At 48.6% G+C, this 16,359-nt stretch overlaps 1 protein-coding gene across 1 annotated transcript in view; it reads left to right on the top strand.

The window, feature by feature from the left end:
- Nucleotides 1–15,475, top strand: part of LOC138963919 (GDP-fucose transporter 1-like) — a 32,185-nt gene extending 16,710 nt beyond the window's left edge. The window contains exons 6-7 of the mRNA XM_070335778.1: nucleotides 11,293–11,585; nucleotides 12,349–15,475. Coding sequence (XP_070191879.1) covers nucleotides 11,293–11,585; nucleotides 12,349–12,630 — 575 coding nt within the window. The 3' untranslated portion in view covers nucleotides 12,631–15,475. The remainder of the gene's footprint in view (nucleotides 1–11,292; nucleotides 11,586–12,348) is intronic.
- Nucleotides 15,476–16,359: the final 884 nt, after the last annotated feature.

Raw genomic sequence — 16,359 nt, 5'->3', positions numbered from 1 at the left:
CGCAGGTCCGCTTTTCTTACTGGATCCAAGATTCAGGATTAGGTTACGATCGAGGCTTTGAAGATCTCTCCTTTCACGGAGGGTGCTCTTCTTGGTCAGCCCTCTCTTGAAGCTCTCCAGAAGAAGACGCGTGATGCCCGGGATTTGGCAATCTCCAGGATCGCGCATGCTGGGTTTGTCAACCCACAGACTAAGCAGCAAGGCCCCGGCAAGACACAGCAGTCTGCGTCGTCCAGGGGCAAGGCTCAAGGTCAGTCTTCTTCTTCTAGGGGTCGGTGTCGTGGTGCCCCTTAGCCTAAGAAGGGTCCGTCTTTTGGCAAGTCCAGGGGGTCGGGGCGTAAGCCCCACCCCCAATGATGCCTCCCCGAACCATTAGCCCCCGCACCCCCCACCTTTGTGGTGGCGGGCGGCCCCTCCAGGGTCGTTCATCGCTGGTTACTCAAGGTAAACAGCCAATGGATTGTGGGGATAGTGCGTTCGGGGTTCAGGTTGCCCTGGGCGGACGGCAAGGCTCCTCTGACGAGAACGCCCCCACCCTTTCGACCACCGGCCAATTTGGAGGCGAGGTCCGCCATTCAGGGCGAGATCGTGTCTCTCCTTCAAAAGGAGGCCGTGGAGGAGGTGCTAGACCACACCTCCCCGGGTTTTTTCGGGAGGATTTTCGTGGTGCCAAAAGCATCGGGGGCTTGGCGCCCCGTGTTTGACTTGTCACCTCTCAACAAATTCTTAAGACAGATCCGTTTTACAATGGAGACGTCCGCGTCGGTCAGAGATGCACTCAGACCAGGCGACTGGGTGACGTCGATCGATCTGACCGACGCGTATTTTCATATCCTCATTCACCCATCCGACCGGAAGTGGTTGAGATTCCGATGGGGAGATCGGGTGTACCAGTTCAGGGCGCTTCCGTTCGGCCTCTCGCTGGCGCCCTGGATCTTTACTTTGGTGGTTCGCCAACTCTGTGCACTTGTCAGGCAAGAGGGCGTTCGGTTGAGAGCTTACCTAGACGATTGGTTGATTCTTCATCAGGACTCAGAGTCATGTCGGGTTCACACCCAGTTTGTTCTGTCCCAAGCCAACGATCTGGGGTTCTCTGTGAATCCGACCAAGTCAGAACTTACTCCAGCCCAGGTTTTCACCTACCTAGGGATGAGGTTCAACACTATGGATTGGTCTGTCCGCCCTACGCAGAGGAGGATAGAGAAGCTTCAGGCGCTTATCACATCCCTGTCCTCGCAGGAACGAGCGCCTGTGCGAGTTCTGACGTCCCTTCTAGGACAGATGGAGTCAATGTCTGCTCTGGTGCCGTTGGGCAGAGTTATTCCCAAGCGCCCCTTTCAGGCCGCTCTGAACTCGGTGTGGAACCAGTCAGTCCAGGGTTGGATGGTCTCGGTTCCCCTTGGGGACTGGTTTGTACAGACCACACGGCAGTGGCTCCTGCCTTGGATCGCGCAGGGAGTTCCCATTTCGCTCCCTCCTCCAGACGAGGACTTGTTCACGGATGCCTCGCTGTCGGGGTGGGGGGCCCATCTGGCGTGCCACACGGCCTCGGGCGTATGGACGGCAGATCAGGCGAAGCTTCACATCAATATGCTGGAGCTCGAGGCTGTTTTCCTAGCTTGTCAGGCTTTTCTGCCCCTGATACAAGGGAAACACATTCGGCTGAACACAGACAATATGGCTGTGGCAGCCTACATCAACCGTCAGGGCGGTTCCCGCTCTCTCTCGCTGTCGGTCAGGTCTTGCCAGATTTTAATCTGGTGCAGTGCTCACAGCATAAGAGTGGCAGCGAAATTTCTGCCAGGCCGGTTGAACGTTCTGGCCGATTCACTCAGCCGGTCCTCGAGCGTTATCCACACAGTGGATGCTCACTCACCAGGCCCTCCAACACCTGTGGGCACAAGTGGACAAACTTCTGGTCGATCTGTTTGCCACCCAGTTTTCCCGCAGGCTTCCGGTCTTTGTGTCCCCGGACCCGGAGGCTTGGAAGGTCGACGCCATGGGGATCGACTGGTCAGGTCTTGTGGCTTACGCGTTCCCTCCGTTTCAGCTGCTGGGCAGAGTACTGAAAAAGGCGGAACTAGACCAACCCTCTCTTGTGCTGATCGCCCCCTTGTGGCCGAGTCAGCACTGGTACCCAGACCTCCTGCGTCTCGCTGTCGGTCCTCCCATTCCGCTCAACCTAAGAAAGGGAGATTTATTACAGCCAAGAACGGGGATCCATCACGACAACCCTCAGGTTCTTCGGTTACACGGCTGGAGACTGTGCGGGACTCGCTGCGCTGTTCAGGCGCATCAGACTCAACTTTGATGTTAGTGCAGAAAGCGCATAGGGAATCTACGGGTTCGGTTTACGCTTCCCACTGGTCTGCTTGGGTCAGCTGGTGTACGGCAAACGGCACGGCAGTTTCTGCTATTAGGTTTAGTTCACAGGCACAGCCGGAATCTGACCCCTTTATCACCCCTTCCTCAGTGCCAGGCCGCCAGCGGTAATTAATCACCCATCCCCCGGTTCAGCGCTGGCTACACAGTAGTGACTGTACAACCGCGCGATAGCATCACCCACACAAGCCATCTCAGCAGTAGAAGGCTAAGAGAAAAGCTCCCTTCTACTAGCAGGCCAGAGTGCGGCCTAGCTCAACCTCTCGGCAGCTACGCACTGCTATCTCTGCCTTGCGAGTAAGCTGTGTGTTTTGAAAACACTTCTATCTTGTTAGTTCTCTTGAATTACGATGTCAGCATGTGTGTTATTTACACATAGCCTTGTAGTCAAGACCATAAACTTTCAAACGATACTAAATATGACCACTATGCTTTAGGTGTGCCACTGCTGTAGCCTGCTGAAAGAAGACAGACAGAGAACAGTACACACGGCACAATGTAATTAATGACATGTATTTGAGTGGCTACAGATCGCGCCACGGTCAACTTTTGAAGACAGAACACATTAAAAACAAATCTGCAAGGTTAATGTTAACAGATGTTCATGCTGACACTTTGAAGATTTTTACCTTGTGTGTGTGAAGTATCTTTTCTTGAGCCCGCTTACAGGTATCCAAGTAGGAAAACAGTATTCCAAAATGTCAGCACACGGCAGTTGTTGTTGTTGTTATAGCTAGTTTTACTTCCATGTATCTTGGGGTAGATTTAAAGAAGGCTGTTCACATTATACTGACACCAGCAAACCAGTGTCGGCAACGGGATAAATGATATGGACACCCACTGGATGTTATTAATGGCTTGAGCTTGTTCCTTAACACGATCAGCTGTTGTGTTTGAGGGCGTACGGTTTAATTTAATCAGCTTTGAATAGCACTTCTGACAAAACGTGGTCGAATGTTTTGCACTAATATCAGAAGATACATCAATGTTAAAAAAGTTTTTCAGTTTGTCCGCATAGTCCACACACAGTTTCACATTACAATGTCGATCTTTTTTTGTTCTTGCAGAGCGTTCCCCACACAGTCTACACAATGCATTAACACAAATTAGATGTTCAGTTTCAGTATGCTCCATTATAAAACACACTGCATACCCAACATACACTGTCACATGAAGACAAAGAAGAAAACTGGAAATATTAGGTCACACTGCTGCACAAAATAACTGAGTGTGATGTCACTTGTAATAATACTATGATTCAATCCTTTCTTTTCTGCTGAACAGTGGGTGAAAAATTTACCTGTCACAACACAATGCCACACAAATGAAACACACAGCGTACATGTACTCTGATGATCAGAAACTAATACAAGACAAAAAATCTTCAAGACGAAACCACATGGAAAGTGCTCCAGACAGGGCTCTTCAAGATATAAACTAGATACAAAATCTGGTTCTGCTGTGAGGCAGTGGCAGGAAGGCAATTAAACCGTGGGAAATTGACTCATTTTCTGCTGCCAGCCAGTGGAACAAAGAAGGCTGAAGCCCCAGCGGGGCCAGGAATGTGCTAACAGATAAGCAGGGCAGGGGCTGCGTGGGCAGGTGCCAGCAGCAAACTTAATCATGCTGTCTGTGAAAGGGGGAACCGCCGTGACGGGGTTAATCCTACTTCCCCTAGGTCCATGCAAGTGGCCAACCATCTGTCGTGGTTGGCAGCTCAAGGAAGGTCTCCTTCATCCCTTAAAGTGCGGAGATCGGCAATCTCCTCTACGCTAAAACAATTGGGACACACTATTAACCTGGGGGGTGTAATCGCTAGCGTCCTCAAAGGATCAGCGTTGGGTTTCTCTAGAGAAAAGGCTCCTTTGCCGGCCTGGGATCTTTTTCTTGTTCTTAACTTCTTAAGGTCGCAAGTTTTTGAGCCCTTGGATGATGCTAGCCTGCCTAATCTGACTAGGCGTGCCTAGGGATACGTCGTTTGAAGCAGACGGTTCTGTAACTTTGCGTTTCTGTCCTGAGTTCTTAGCCAAAAACCAAAAGCCTGGACAAGTTTCCCCTATTATTAGGATTCCCCCGCTTAGTAAGATTCTTGCTCCGGGTGATCCTGACGTTGTTAACTGCCCGGTACGAGTGCTCAGCAGTTACCTGGCTCGCACGGCTCTGTTAAGGTCTAAAGAACAAAAACTTTTGTTTATCTCACTTAACACAGCCCGTAGCAAAGATGAGTCGCGGGTTACCTTAGCCAGGTGGATTTCAACGCTTATCAGACAAGCGTATGACTGGTGGCAGAACCAGAAAGGGGGTTGGGGTGGGCAGTCAGTCCTTCCTCTCACTTCTGCTCGTACACATGAGGCAAGGGCTTGGGCAGCTTCCCTTGCTGTTCTCAAATCCGGAAGACTGACGGAAGTCCTCAATTCCGCCTACTGGAGATCGGAGGACGTGTTCCTAAATTACTACCTGCGTGACGTTGCCAGCCGGCGTCAAGATGGGAGTAACGCTCTACCAGCTTTGGTAGCAGCGGGGCAGGTGTTGCCTGCTTCCTAAAGTGAGTTTACTCTACCCACCACCTATAGTAGCAATCTGCTATATGTGAGTTGGTAGAGTATATGTAATTTAATCAAAAATTAAATTACATATTCTTACTCCCAATCACATATAGCATTTGACTACGTCTGAGATGCTAGGTACTGAAAACGCTTACCCATCTAACACAACAAGGGGAAGCAAACCCATCACCAAAAAGGCAAACGTAGCTATGGTAACGAGAGGGTATCCCGGGAGTTACCTTCCCTCTAGTGGATACCACGTCACTTCCTACCACGACACGTGGCACTCATACGACCTTTCAGCGTCCTGGAGAGAGGGTGTCCTGAATATTTTCGCTAACAAGTGGCTATCTTGGTGAGACTTCTCACCTGCCGGCCACGTTTTACCTGTCTTTCTCCTGTGCGGGCTCCAGTTGGTGAGCCGTTCTTGTTTTGGTTTGTTGTTTGCAAACGTCCTTGCTGTGTTGTTACTGATAGTTCATCCGTGGGACTTGTGTTATCAGTAGCTGTTGCGTGCCGCCATTTGTATTTTTGTTAGCTTTACTGATGTTTATTGTTTTGGCATGTACCGGTGCTTGTCTTCTCATGTAGTTGCAAGCTCGGTAGTTGTGTTCGTTGCACGTTCTTTGTTTTGTTTGTTTACTGAGTTTGCTGTCCGTTTTGAACGTATGTTTTTCAGTAAATTTTTGTCTGGCTTTGTTCGTTTTGGTTAGTCAGCATGGCTGACTCAGACGAGCGAAAGGGGTTAAGGCCGACGTTAGGGGTAATGTAACAAGCCCAAGTCGTCCTCTGCTTAGCTGGGTGTTGGGGCTTCTTACGAAGCCCTCAACACTGTTTTATCTGTGACTTTTTCTCCTCCGAGTTCGACTACTGCTGTACGTCTAGCTTGGCCGTTGTTTCGCCGCCTTCTTCTTGTTGGCTCCGGATTAGGGGGCTCTTGGTCCTCTTTGCTATATATCTCTTGTTTCAGATATCCGATACGTTGGCCAGCGGGAGATGCAGCGCTCTTCCGTTTTCCGTCAGCTCTGCTCTTCCTTTTTCCGTTGGGGTTGTGCAGTCCCTTGCTTTGCTGGCTGTGGCTTCCGGTTCTGGAGTGCAGCTTCCGGCCTCTGCCGTTTCCGCCTTCTTCGCAGGCCATTCAAGTAAGTTGACCTGGTCCTACAGCCCTCGTGAGGCGTCGGGACACTCCCTGCCGGGAGACAGGTCAATTGGGCAGAGTTACTCTCTGCATTCTCCTGGTGAAACATCCTCCCGTTTCGGCTTGGACGTTGGTAGCCAGTCTGTGCTTTATGCTGATGTCCGTCCCCGCCAGTATGTCCGGGACTTTGACTCTCAGCAGCAGCTTCCGTTTACGGTCGCCGCATTTCCGGCTTCGGCCGGAAGCACAGTTCCTGCCCTCACTTCCCGCCCAGCCGGTTGTGAGGGTATGGATTACAGGCTGGCCTCAGGGCCTTACGGCCCCGGCCACAGCCTGCTCCGGTTTCGGCAGCAGCTTCCGTTTACGGTCGCTGCATTTCCGGCTTCGGCCGGAAGCACAGGTCCTTCTCTCACTTCCCGCTCAGCTTGTGTGGTGAGGGTATGGATCACAGACTGGCCTTTGGGCTTTATGGCTTCCGGCCTCAGTCTATGCAGTCTTCGTTTCCGCTATCGGCGGTTTCGGCGGCTGCGTTTTTCCGGTTTCGACCGGAAGTATAGGTCCTTCTCTCACTTCTCGCTCTGTTTGTGGTGAGTTTATGGACCACAGACTGGCCTCCGGCCTTTATGGCTTCCGGCCTCAGTCTATGCAGTCTTCGTTTCCGCTGTTGTGGTTCCGGCGGCTGCGTTTTCGGTTTCGGCCGGAATTTTAGGTCCACCTACACACGTACGCTGCAGCTGCTGTGTATGGAGGGACCGTAGACTGGCCTCCGGGCATTATGGCTTCCAGCCTCAGTCTTTGCAGTCTTTGTTTCCGCTGCGGCGGTTTCGGCGGCTGCGTTTTTCGGGTGGTTTGCGGCCAGTTGACAAGAACGCCCTTTGCAGGTTCGGACTTTGTTGACTGGCAGCGGCGGCCGTTCCCGGTTTCGGCCGGGATAAACGGTTCCGGTTTCGGCCGGAAACATAGGTCCACCTACACACGTACGCTGTAGCGGCAGTGTACGGAGGGATCACAGACTGGCCTTCAGGCTTTATGGCTTCCGGCCTCAGTCGATGCAGTCTTCGTTTCTGCTGTGGCGGTTTCGGCGGCTGCGTTTTCCGGTTTCGGCCGAAGCATAGGTCCACCTACACACGTATGTTGAAGCTGCGGTGTACGGAGGGTCCGCAGACTGGCCTCCGGGCTTTATGGCTTCCGGCCTCAGCCTATGCAGCCTTCGTTTCCGCGGTGGCGGTCTCGGCGGCTGCGTTGTTTCGGTTTTGACGGAAAGCATAGGTCCACCTACACAGGTTCGCTTTGACGCTCGGTTTTGGGTGGACCACACACTGGCCTTCGGGCTTTCTGGCTTTGGCCTCAGTCTATGCAGTCTTCGTTTCCGTTGTGACGGGTTCGTCGGCTGCTAGCCGGCTTCGGCCGGGTTTGCTGTTCTTCTTCTTGGCAATTCCTTTTGAATGGCAGGGAGAAAGCAACAGTGTTCTGGCAATAAGCCCTCCTTCACTTGTACGCCCCGTCGTTGGTGGTAGGATGGGCCGCAGACTGGCCTCCTGGCTTTATGGCTTCCTGCCTCAGCCTACGCAGCCTTTGTTTCCGCATTCTGTGGTTTCGGCGGCGGCGTTTCAGGCTTCGGTCGGATAGGCTGTTCCTCTTTCTGTCACTTCCGTTTGGACGTCAGAGAGGGAACAATAGCAGTCGGCTTTCAGCACTCTGTGCGTCGGTAGGGGCAGTCGGTGCTTCGCCCGGAGGGTGTTGCACGGCCTCTTACCCGGGCCTGCGGTCGGAGGGGTGGTCTTCCTACCCTTTTCCTCATGGTCAAGGGATGAGTGAGGTCCTTTTCTGGGTTACGGTTTTCCGGTTTCCGGGTATTCCGTTCTTCCTCCCACCGCTGGGTTTATGGCTTCGGTCTTTGTCCTTTTTAGTCCACTCTGAGGTTCAGTTGGTGGTCAGCGAAGGGACATGGTCGGGATTTCCGTCAAGGCTCAAGGCTATTCTTGCAGCTGTGGCGGACGTTACTTCCCGGTACTTTCCTTTTTGGAATCTTAAGTCTCTCACCACATGGTCACTCTGTGGCTGTGCTGGGGTTGACCGGAGACTGGCTTCCGGGCTTTTCAGCTTCCGGCCTCAGTCTCAGCAGCCTTAGTTTTCGCATGCTGCGACTTGGTCGGTTGCATTTCTGGCTGTGGCTGGATATACTGTTCCTCTTCTTTCCGGTTGTTTTCTGGGAGAAAGGAACAGCTGCCGCTTTCGGGCGTTCTAGCTCCTCGGCCGGGGTAGTTGTCTCGTCACCTTTCCGGTGGGAGGGGCTTCTGTCCATTCCGTTCCGTTGTCTTGGACGTCATTTGGCTGTTTCTGACTCGCTGTCAGTCAGGGTATCAGCCGGTGTGATGTTCTGGTACGAGCGTTTCCGGTTTTCCGGTTATTCCGTGTACGGTTTCTGCCTCTGGTGGATGTGACTTCGGCATTTTCTTTCGCTCGGCCACTCTGACTTCAGTCGGTGGCCAGAGAAGAGACATCTTTTGGGGTTTTCCGTAACAGTGTGAGCGGAGATCAGGTGGTTGATCCTCGCTTCTCTGCCCTTCTGTGTTACGGGTGCCCGCCCTCAGGCGGCGAACAGTTGTTTCAGCCACGGGGTGCTGCTTCTGTCGCACTTCCGGCTTGCCGGAGAGGTGGTTTCTCTTACCGGCGTCTTAGTTACGTCAGGGTTTTAAAAACAACGATCGACGTTTGTGGTCATTATTGTCTGTCGCTGGGTCCGACTCTGTCTTTCTCGGCGATCAGATTTGTTCTGGTGTTTCGTCCTAACTTAAGCTGTTCTTGAGTTGGCCTCGGAGGTTACATTCAGATTTTCTGAGGGGGCGTTGTCTTTGGCAATGTAGGTCGGAGGAGTCATCCTTTGTGGCTTACCTTCTTTCTCAGTTTTGGCCAGTCCTCTCCTTCTGGAAGGGGGGAGCTGGCTAATGTTCCTATTTTCTTTCGTTTACCTGCGTACGGCGGGTACTTCGGAATTATGGCTGTCCTACGGACATTATGGCTTTTAGTCTTGACCTGTGCGATTGTCTCCTGCATTTCGCAGGTAGCTATGGCATGTCCGGCTCCTGTGTCGGCGGATTTCTAGGCTTTCTTCATCCTCTTTCGGAGGTGAGTCAGTACGACTTCCGTTCGGTCGGGTTTCTGGCTACAGTCACCCTTCTATCACAGGCTACTATGTCTATGGTGTTGGCCCGTTCGCGCAGTGTTTGTCCCTCAGTCTTTCAGACGTGGACAGGCTCTTTCGGGTCTTTCGCTCAAACCCAGGAGGGCTCTTGATTTGATCTTGGATTTAATTTCCAGGGTTTTTTCCTGAGACCTCTTTGTCTCGGGAGTCTTTTGGCTGGTCGGCTTCACGCTTTGTCTGGTATGCTTACCAGTCGTGTTTTCGGCTTTGGGTTCTTGATTCGGTTTCAATTACCTACAAGCAGACTGAACTGCGAGCTCTAGGGCTTGGGGGCCATTTTGTTCATGGTTACTGGTCACTCTAGACTTTTGCCCTCCGTGACTCCCGCACTTTCGGGTGCTTATTCTTGTTGCAAGTATCTGCTTCCTCGTACTATCCCTTTCTGCTTTGGCACGAACGGGTAGAGGATTTCTGGTTACCATCTCTTTTGAGATCAGCAGGTCTGCCGTTTACGGCACCCTTCTGTAGCATGCTTTATGGGTGACGATGTCAAAAGATCGCAGTCAGGGTTTTTCCTGTTGTTTTCTTGTGTCACTTCCTAGGAGTACCTTGATCGTTTCTTGGTTAGTTTGTACTCTAACACAGAGTAGCAGACAGTGTGCTTAGGGGGGGTGAGCGTTTCTTCACGTTCTTGGAACTTTAGGAACGCTTATGCTCTTTTTGAGTTTTTTATCATCGGGTCGGACTCTGGTACTTTGTACTCAGGTCTTTCTCTTTCTTTTTGCGCGGAGATTGGTCACTCTTCTCTGGAGCTGACCTATATCTCTCAGTTGTTGTCGGGCTTTGGCATAGCCTTCCAACAAGAAAGGGGGGGTTGGGGTGTCAGATCGTCTTCCCCTCCTCTTGGCTCGGGTTCATGTAATCCAGGGCTCTTCTTCCTCCCTGGGCCGCCTTCTTTATGGTCCGGGGAGGAAGGGTTGGGCACAGCTTTCTGAAGGTGTCTTTAGCGACATCCTGGCTGTCTTTCAGGATTTTCTCTGGCCCCTTTCTGACTTGTTGGCAGGGGGCCAGTTCCTGGTAAGGGTGTTAGAGTGAGTTAGAATTTTCTTTCCCACCGGGCCCTTCATGCCTTTTTGGGCAGCGGGCCAGTTTCTGGCAGGGTTTCTAATGGGAGTTGGATTTTTTCTTTCCCACCGCCTTGTTGATGTTATCTGCTATATGTGATTGGGAGTAAGAATATGTAATTTAATATAAAATTTCTAAAGTAAATTTTCATTTGATTAATATACTTACCCCAATCACATAGTGTAGGCCCGCCCGCCTGCCCCGCTTATGGTTTGAGTTTTCTTCAAGTCGTATGAGTGCCACGTGTCGTGGTAGGAAGTGACGTGGTATCCACTAGAGGGGAGGTAACTCCCGGGATACCCTCTCGTTACCATGGCTACGTTTGCCTTTTTGGTGATGGGTTTGCTTCCCCTTGTTGTGTTAGATGGGTAAGCGTTTTCAGTACCTAGCATCTCAGACGTAGTCAAATGCTATATGTGATTGGGGTAAGTATATTAATCAAATGAAAATTTACTTTAGAAATTTTATATTTTAGTAATAAATTTTCATTTGATTAATATACTTACCAACTCACATATCTGAGTCCCTCCCGCCTACCCCGCTATTTATATATAGTTTTAAAAAAGAAAGCGTTTTTTTCTTCTGAATCGCTGCAAAGGGAATGATAACATGGCGGCGCTTTATGCGCACGCACACGGAAGTGATCCTGGTCACGTGGCCCTTATATAAGGGTCAAGGCCGTTCTTTTTTAAGGTTGCTTCCCTTGTTACCAAGGTGATCGCGTTCAAGCGTCCTAGCACTAAACTGAGGTAAATTGCTATATGTGAGTTGGTAAGTATATTAATCAAATGAAAATTTATTACTAAAATTTTTGATTTCTTTTTCACTATTCAGCATTTTGTAAGTGCCTTGGAGAAGTAATACAAGTGTGAGGGGGGGGGGGTGTTGTAGATAAAGGGAATTTACAGCATAACTCTAACTTGCTCACCACAAGCCTGTCGCTTTCGCCTTCACAGGATCTCTGTCCTTGATGGGTGTATTCTTTGGCATTGCCGCCAGCGCTAGCGTCGCCCTCAACGCCATTTACACCAAGAAGGTGCTCCCCCTGGTGGACAACAATGTTTGGCGACTGACGCTCTACAACAACATCAACGCCTGCGTGCTTTTCGTCCCCTTGATGCTGGTGTTCGGCGAGGTATCGGAGGTCATGAACTTCGACAAACTCAACAGTGTGTCGTTCTGGTACATGATGGTCGTAAGCGGGATCTTCGGCTTCGCCATTGGTTACGTCACCGGCCTGCAGATTCAGGTGAAGTTGATGCCGTTTCTTTCTTGTTTACGGTCGTTTTGATTTCTGCTAGGGGGGGCAGGGATGTAGCTCAGTCGGTAGCGCGCTGGATTTGTATCCAGTTGGTCGCTGTCAGCGTGAGTTCGTCCCCACGTTCGGCGAGAGATTTATTTCTCAGAGTCAACTTTGTGTGCAGACTCTCCTCGGTGTCCAAACACCCCCGTGTGTACACTCAAGCACAAGACCAAGTGCGCACGACAAAAAGATCCTGTAATCCATGTCAGGGTTCGGTGGGTTATGGAAACACGAAAATACCCAGCATGCTTCCTCCGAAAGCAGCGTATTGCTGCCTAAATGGCGGGGTAAAAACGGTCATACACGTAAAATTCCACTCGTGCAAACCACGAGTGCACGTGGGAGTTTCAGCCCACGAACGCAGAAGAAGAATTTCTGCTAGGAATGTAAAAGGTAAAGGTAGTTCCATAATCATTTTTGGTCATAGGGGATGTTAGAGATGTTAACTACTCTCTGGCCAGGATTATAAGGGCAGTGCCCACTCCTCTCCCTTGCTGGGAATGTGTTTTATCCAGGCGGTTTTTTTTTCTTGCGGTGATATTTTTTGGGTTTCTGTCTTTGTAGCAATTAAGTTTTGACAATAATGTATGCCATTTAGTAGTGCTCAGCGGTGCTGCTCATGTTCCTTCTTCTTCCTTTTCTTTTTGCGGCTAATATTCTTATGTTTTGTCTTGCACAAGAGCTTTAACTCTCCCTTCCTCCCTCACAGGTGACCTCCCCGCTGACCCACAACATCTCGGGGACGGCCAAGGCATGCGCTCAGACGGTGATTGCCTGTGTCTACTTCGCGGAGATCAAATCGGGGCTGTGGTGGTTGTCCAACATGGTGGTTCTCGCCGGTTCCTGCGGCTACACCGAGGTCAAACGTCGGGAAATGAAGCAACAGCACGACGTGGCCTCGGCCCAGCTAGCCAAGGTAGATGCCATGGAGAAATCTCTGCTGAAAAATGGCGAGGAGGCGCCCAGCTCTGAAAAGCTCCCCTTGGTGTAATGATGGAGCCTGCTTGTACAAGTTGTAGGTTAAATTAGTTGGAGAGGAGAGAGTTTGTATGCTGAAAGGTAGATGATGTGAAGAAATCTATGCTAAAAAAAATAGCGAGTAGGCGCCCTCAGTATAGAAGAGTATGCTAGTAGGTTGGATGAAGAAGAGAGAGTGTGTAGTGTATGTCAGTGGTAAAAGTTTGACTTGAATGCAAAGTAGAGGATGTGAAGGAATCTATGCTAAAAAATAGCGAGGAGGCGCCCAGCTTCAAAAAGTCGCCCTTGGTGTATAACTAAAAGCGTGTGCTTGTAGGTGGGATGAGGAGAGAGTGTATAGTGCATGTCAGTGGTAAAAGCTTGACATACAAATACAAAGTCGATGCTTTGGCGAAAGCTATGCTAAAAAAAACTTTTAAAAAAAATGTAAAGCAAGGAGGTGTCTCCCTCAAAAAAAATCACCTGTTGGTATAAAGGAGTATACCGATAGGTTGGGTTAGAAAAACAGTGTTAGTGATGTGTCAGTGTTAAAAGTTTGTCTTGAATACAGTGTGGTAACAGTTCTGTGTCAAGGTTGACAATAGAATTTTTGTGGTAGGTGGGATGAGGTGAGTGTAGGTGTGCCGGTGGTACAAACTTGACTTGAGTACACTGTACATGTAGTAACATTCTTGTGTCACGGTTGATAGTAGACTGTTGGCGGTGTGCGGTGGTATAATGCAGTGTTCAGGTGGGTCTGATACAGTGGAACCCCCTTTTGAGACCCCCCCAATTATAGACTTCCTCCATTTTCAGACCTTGGTATTTCAGACTTTCTGTTCATAACCTGTGTAAGTTTACCCCCATTTTAAGACTCCCTCCTTTTTAGACCTGATTTTCTCAGATTTGTGAAGGTCTTAAAAGGGGGGTTCCACTGTATATATATATATAAAAATGGTAGAGTGTACTGTTGTGGTACATGAGATACACAGTAACGTGGGTTGAACTGTACAGGAGTACAGTACATGTACTGCAGATATATAGTCTAGTACATGTATTTTGCAGAAGTATGTTCCGCTGTATGGTTATAGTAGAATGTGGACTACGTAATACAACTGCATTGGGTGCCCGTTTTTCCATTTAACAATTATTGAAAGAAAAATGTTTTGGCTCTCTTTCAAACAGTTCTTTATAGACACTGTATGAAATGCACTCTCAATCCAATATTCTGCACAGCAGGCGGTATATGATTACTTTCCAGTACTGAGTATAATGAATGTGAGTATATTTGTGTGGGTTGTGAGTGCGTACATGTGTGTTTGTGTGTCTGTGTGTGTGAGAAAAAGATATAAAGTTCATATTTGCTTGTTCATATTTTTCTCCGTCTCTGCTTTTGTTTTTTATAGTTATTTTCTGTTGGCTTGATGAAAGCTGAAGCACTGCCTGCTCTTATCATGTAAAGCCTGTAACCGTTGTTGTTTTATTCTTTCTGTTCTTTCTCTTTGTGAGAGGCTTCTTTTTGACGTGCCTGTGGCGCACAGGGCTCATTATTGTGGCAACTTTGGGGATTTGATTTTTACTGAAAGCGTATTTTATCACAAAAACGTTTGTGAAACTGATGTATTAGATACTGACAAGTCAGACATTGGAAAAAGTGACAGAGTGATACTGATATTGAGTTCACCAGAATATATCGATCAGTTTTCTAAAACAAACCAAAATCAGAACAGCCCCCCCTTACAAAATGGAGGATGCTTTGCAGGGGACTGTTTATGACGAAAAATATGTGACTTTTATTGGTTCTTGGCTATCTATACCCAAGGTTTGAGCTCTTGTAAACAAACAGAATTATATTTGGTAGCCATAAATTCATTTCTACATCTTTATGAACTGAAAGACTCTTTTTAGTCATTGTTTTTCCTTTCCTTTCACATTTAGTTAATGTTTCGGCTGTTATGTTGACAATTTGCATGTAAAAGATTGATTTTATTGGTTCGCTTTACCACAAGAAAGATCCTGCTTTCTCTGTAGTTGCTACAGACTGACTCATCAGTACATGTAGGTCATATGACAACGCCATTTTTCTCATATCTAACTGGTACAGTATACATAAATAATTTGTGTTTTCAGCATCATAATTTTGCATAGATTTTGCCCGTAAACATGTGACATTTTAAATAGTACTAACAGTGGCTATCAGAAGAGGTTACAGTTCTTTTTTGATGTGTTGAGTTTGTGGGAACAGGTTTTAAATCCATTCCTTTAAGTGTGGTGATATTGTTCATATTAGGACAGTCTTTTTCTTTATGGTCATACATGCTGGAATTTTCTCTTTGTTCTTCTCGTTCTTCAGACTGCTTGGAATATTACCTGAAACTCTTACACTTATCTTCATATTTAATGCAGAGGATAACGTTAATACTGGTTGCTAATATGATTTTTAAATTTTTTATTTCCAGCAAGGAGTTAAAACAGAAAACAGGTGATGACACAAGTATATATTTACATGTCTGTGTGTTTGTTTTCTTATCGTCATTTTCCTGTTTTCTAATTAACAGACAGGTCACACATTTTGAGATCCAGAGGTCTTTTGGTATTGGCTGCAAGAGTAGATCAAAACGTGCTTGTATCAACCACTGAAAGATTAAAGGTAAAAGGAAAGAACGGGAAATCCTGAAGCACTCGATTTTTCATGGCCATATACATGTAAATGCATGTTGGTTTAAGGCACTGTGATTCATTTTGGGGGTGTATTTGACTTAATTTATTTGTTGACATTTTTTGCTTGGGAGATGGATTCATTCTGTGTCTATTCTTTTTCTGTCCCTTTACTACACTCGTCCTCTTTCGTCCGTGTCACTCTCCCCCTCTCTCTCTCCCCCCCCCTCTCTCTCTCCCCACCTCTCTCTCCCCCCCTCTCTCTCCCCCTCTCTCTCTCTCTCCCCCCTCTCTCCCCCTCCCCCCCCTCTCTCTCTCCCTCTCTCTCTCTCCCCCCTCTCTCTTCCCCCTCTCTCCCCCTCCCTCTCTCTCTCCCCCTCCCTCCCCCTCTCTCTCTACCCCTCTCCCTCTCTTCCCCCCTCTCTCTCTCTCCCCCCTCTCTCTCTCTCTCTCCCCCCCCTCTCTCTCTCTCCCCCCCTCTCTCTCTTCTCTCTCTCTCTCCCCCTCTCTCTCTCTCCCCCCTCTTCTCTCTCTCTCCCCCTCTCTCTCTCTCTCTCCCCTCTCTCTCTCTTCCCCTCTCTCTCCCCCCCTCCTCTCTCTCTCCCCCTCTCTCTCTCTCTCTCTCTCTCTCTCTCTCTCTCTCTCTCTCTCTCTCTCTTTTTCTCTCTTCTTCTGGAATTACACTGCTATACAGATGCCAGTGAAGTAGTGATGTCAAATGCACGTGTGGTGAACACTTCTCTTTCTGACTCACTGTAGAAATAACTGAATGAGCTTTTCATTCCAAGGCATGAATGCTAATTTTGTCTAATTGGAAACAACTGGTTTTAATATGTCAGTGTGTTTTGGCATGGTTGCTGCATAACACAAAATGAAACAAGCACGTCCGAGGCAGTCTTGTGGAGTCTTAATTTGATGAGTGATTTTTAATCAAATATGATTGACACATATGAACTTCCATTCAGTCTCACATTTGTGATTGTTGATTTACTGGCTTTGTTTTTGTGCAAATATTTATGTATTGAATTTGTATGGAATGAATTTGTATGGAATGTAAAGCAGCTTTAAGTATTTCCAATCTACAAATGACTGTATACATGTATAC

Source organism: Littorina saxatilis, linkage group LG4, assembly GCF_037325665.1.
Source record: "Littorina saxatilis isolate snail1 linkage group LG4, US_GU_Lsax_2.0, whole genome shotgun sequence".
NCBI classification, from domain to species: Eukaryota; Metazoa; Mollusca; class Gastropoda; order Littorinimorpha; family Littorinidae; genus Littorina; species Littorina saxatilis.
This window is presented reverse-complemented; position numbering and strand designations above follow the sequence as displayed.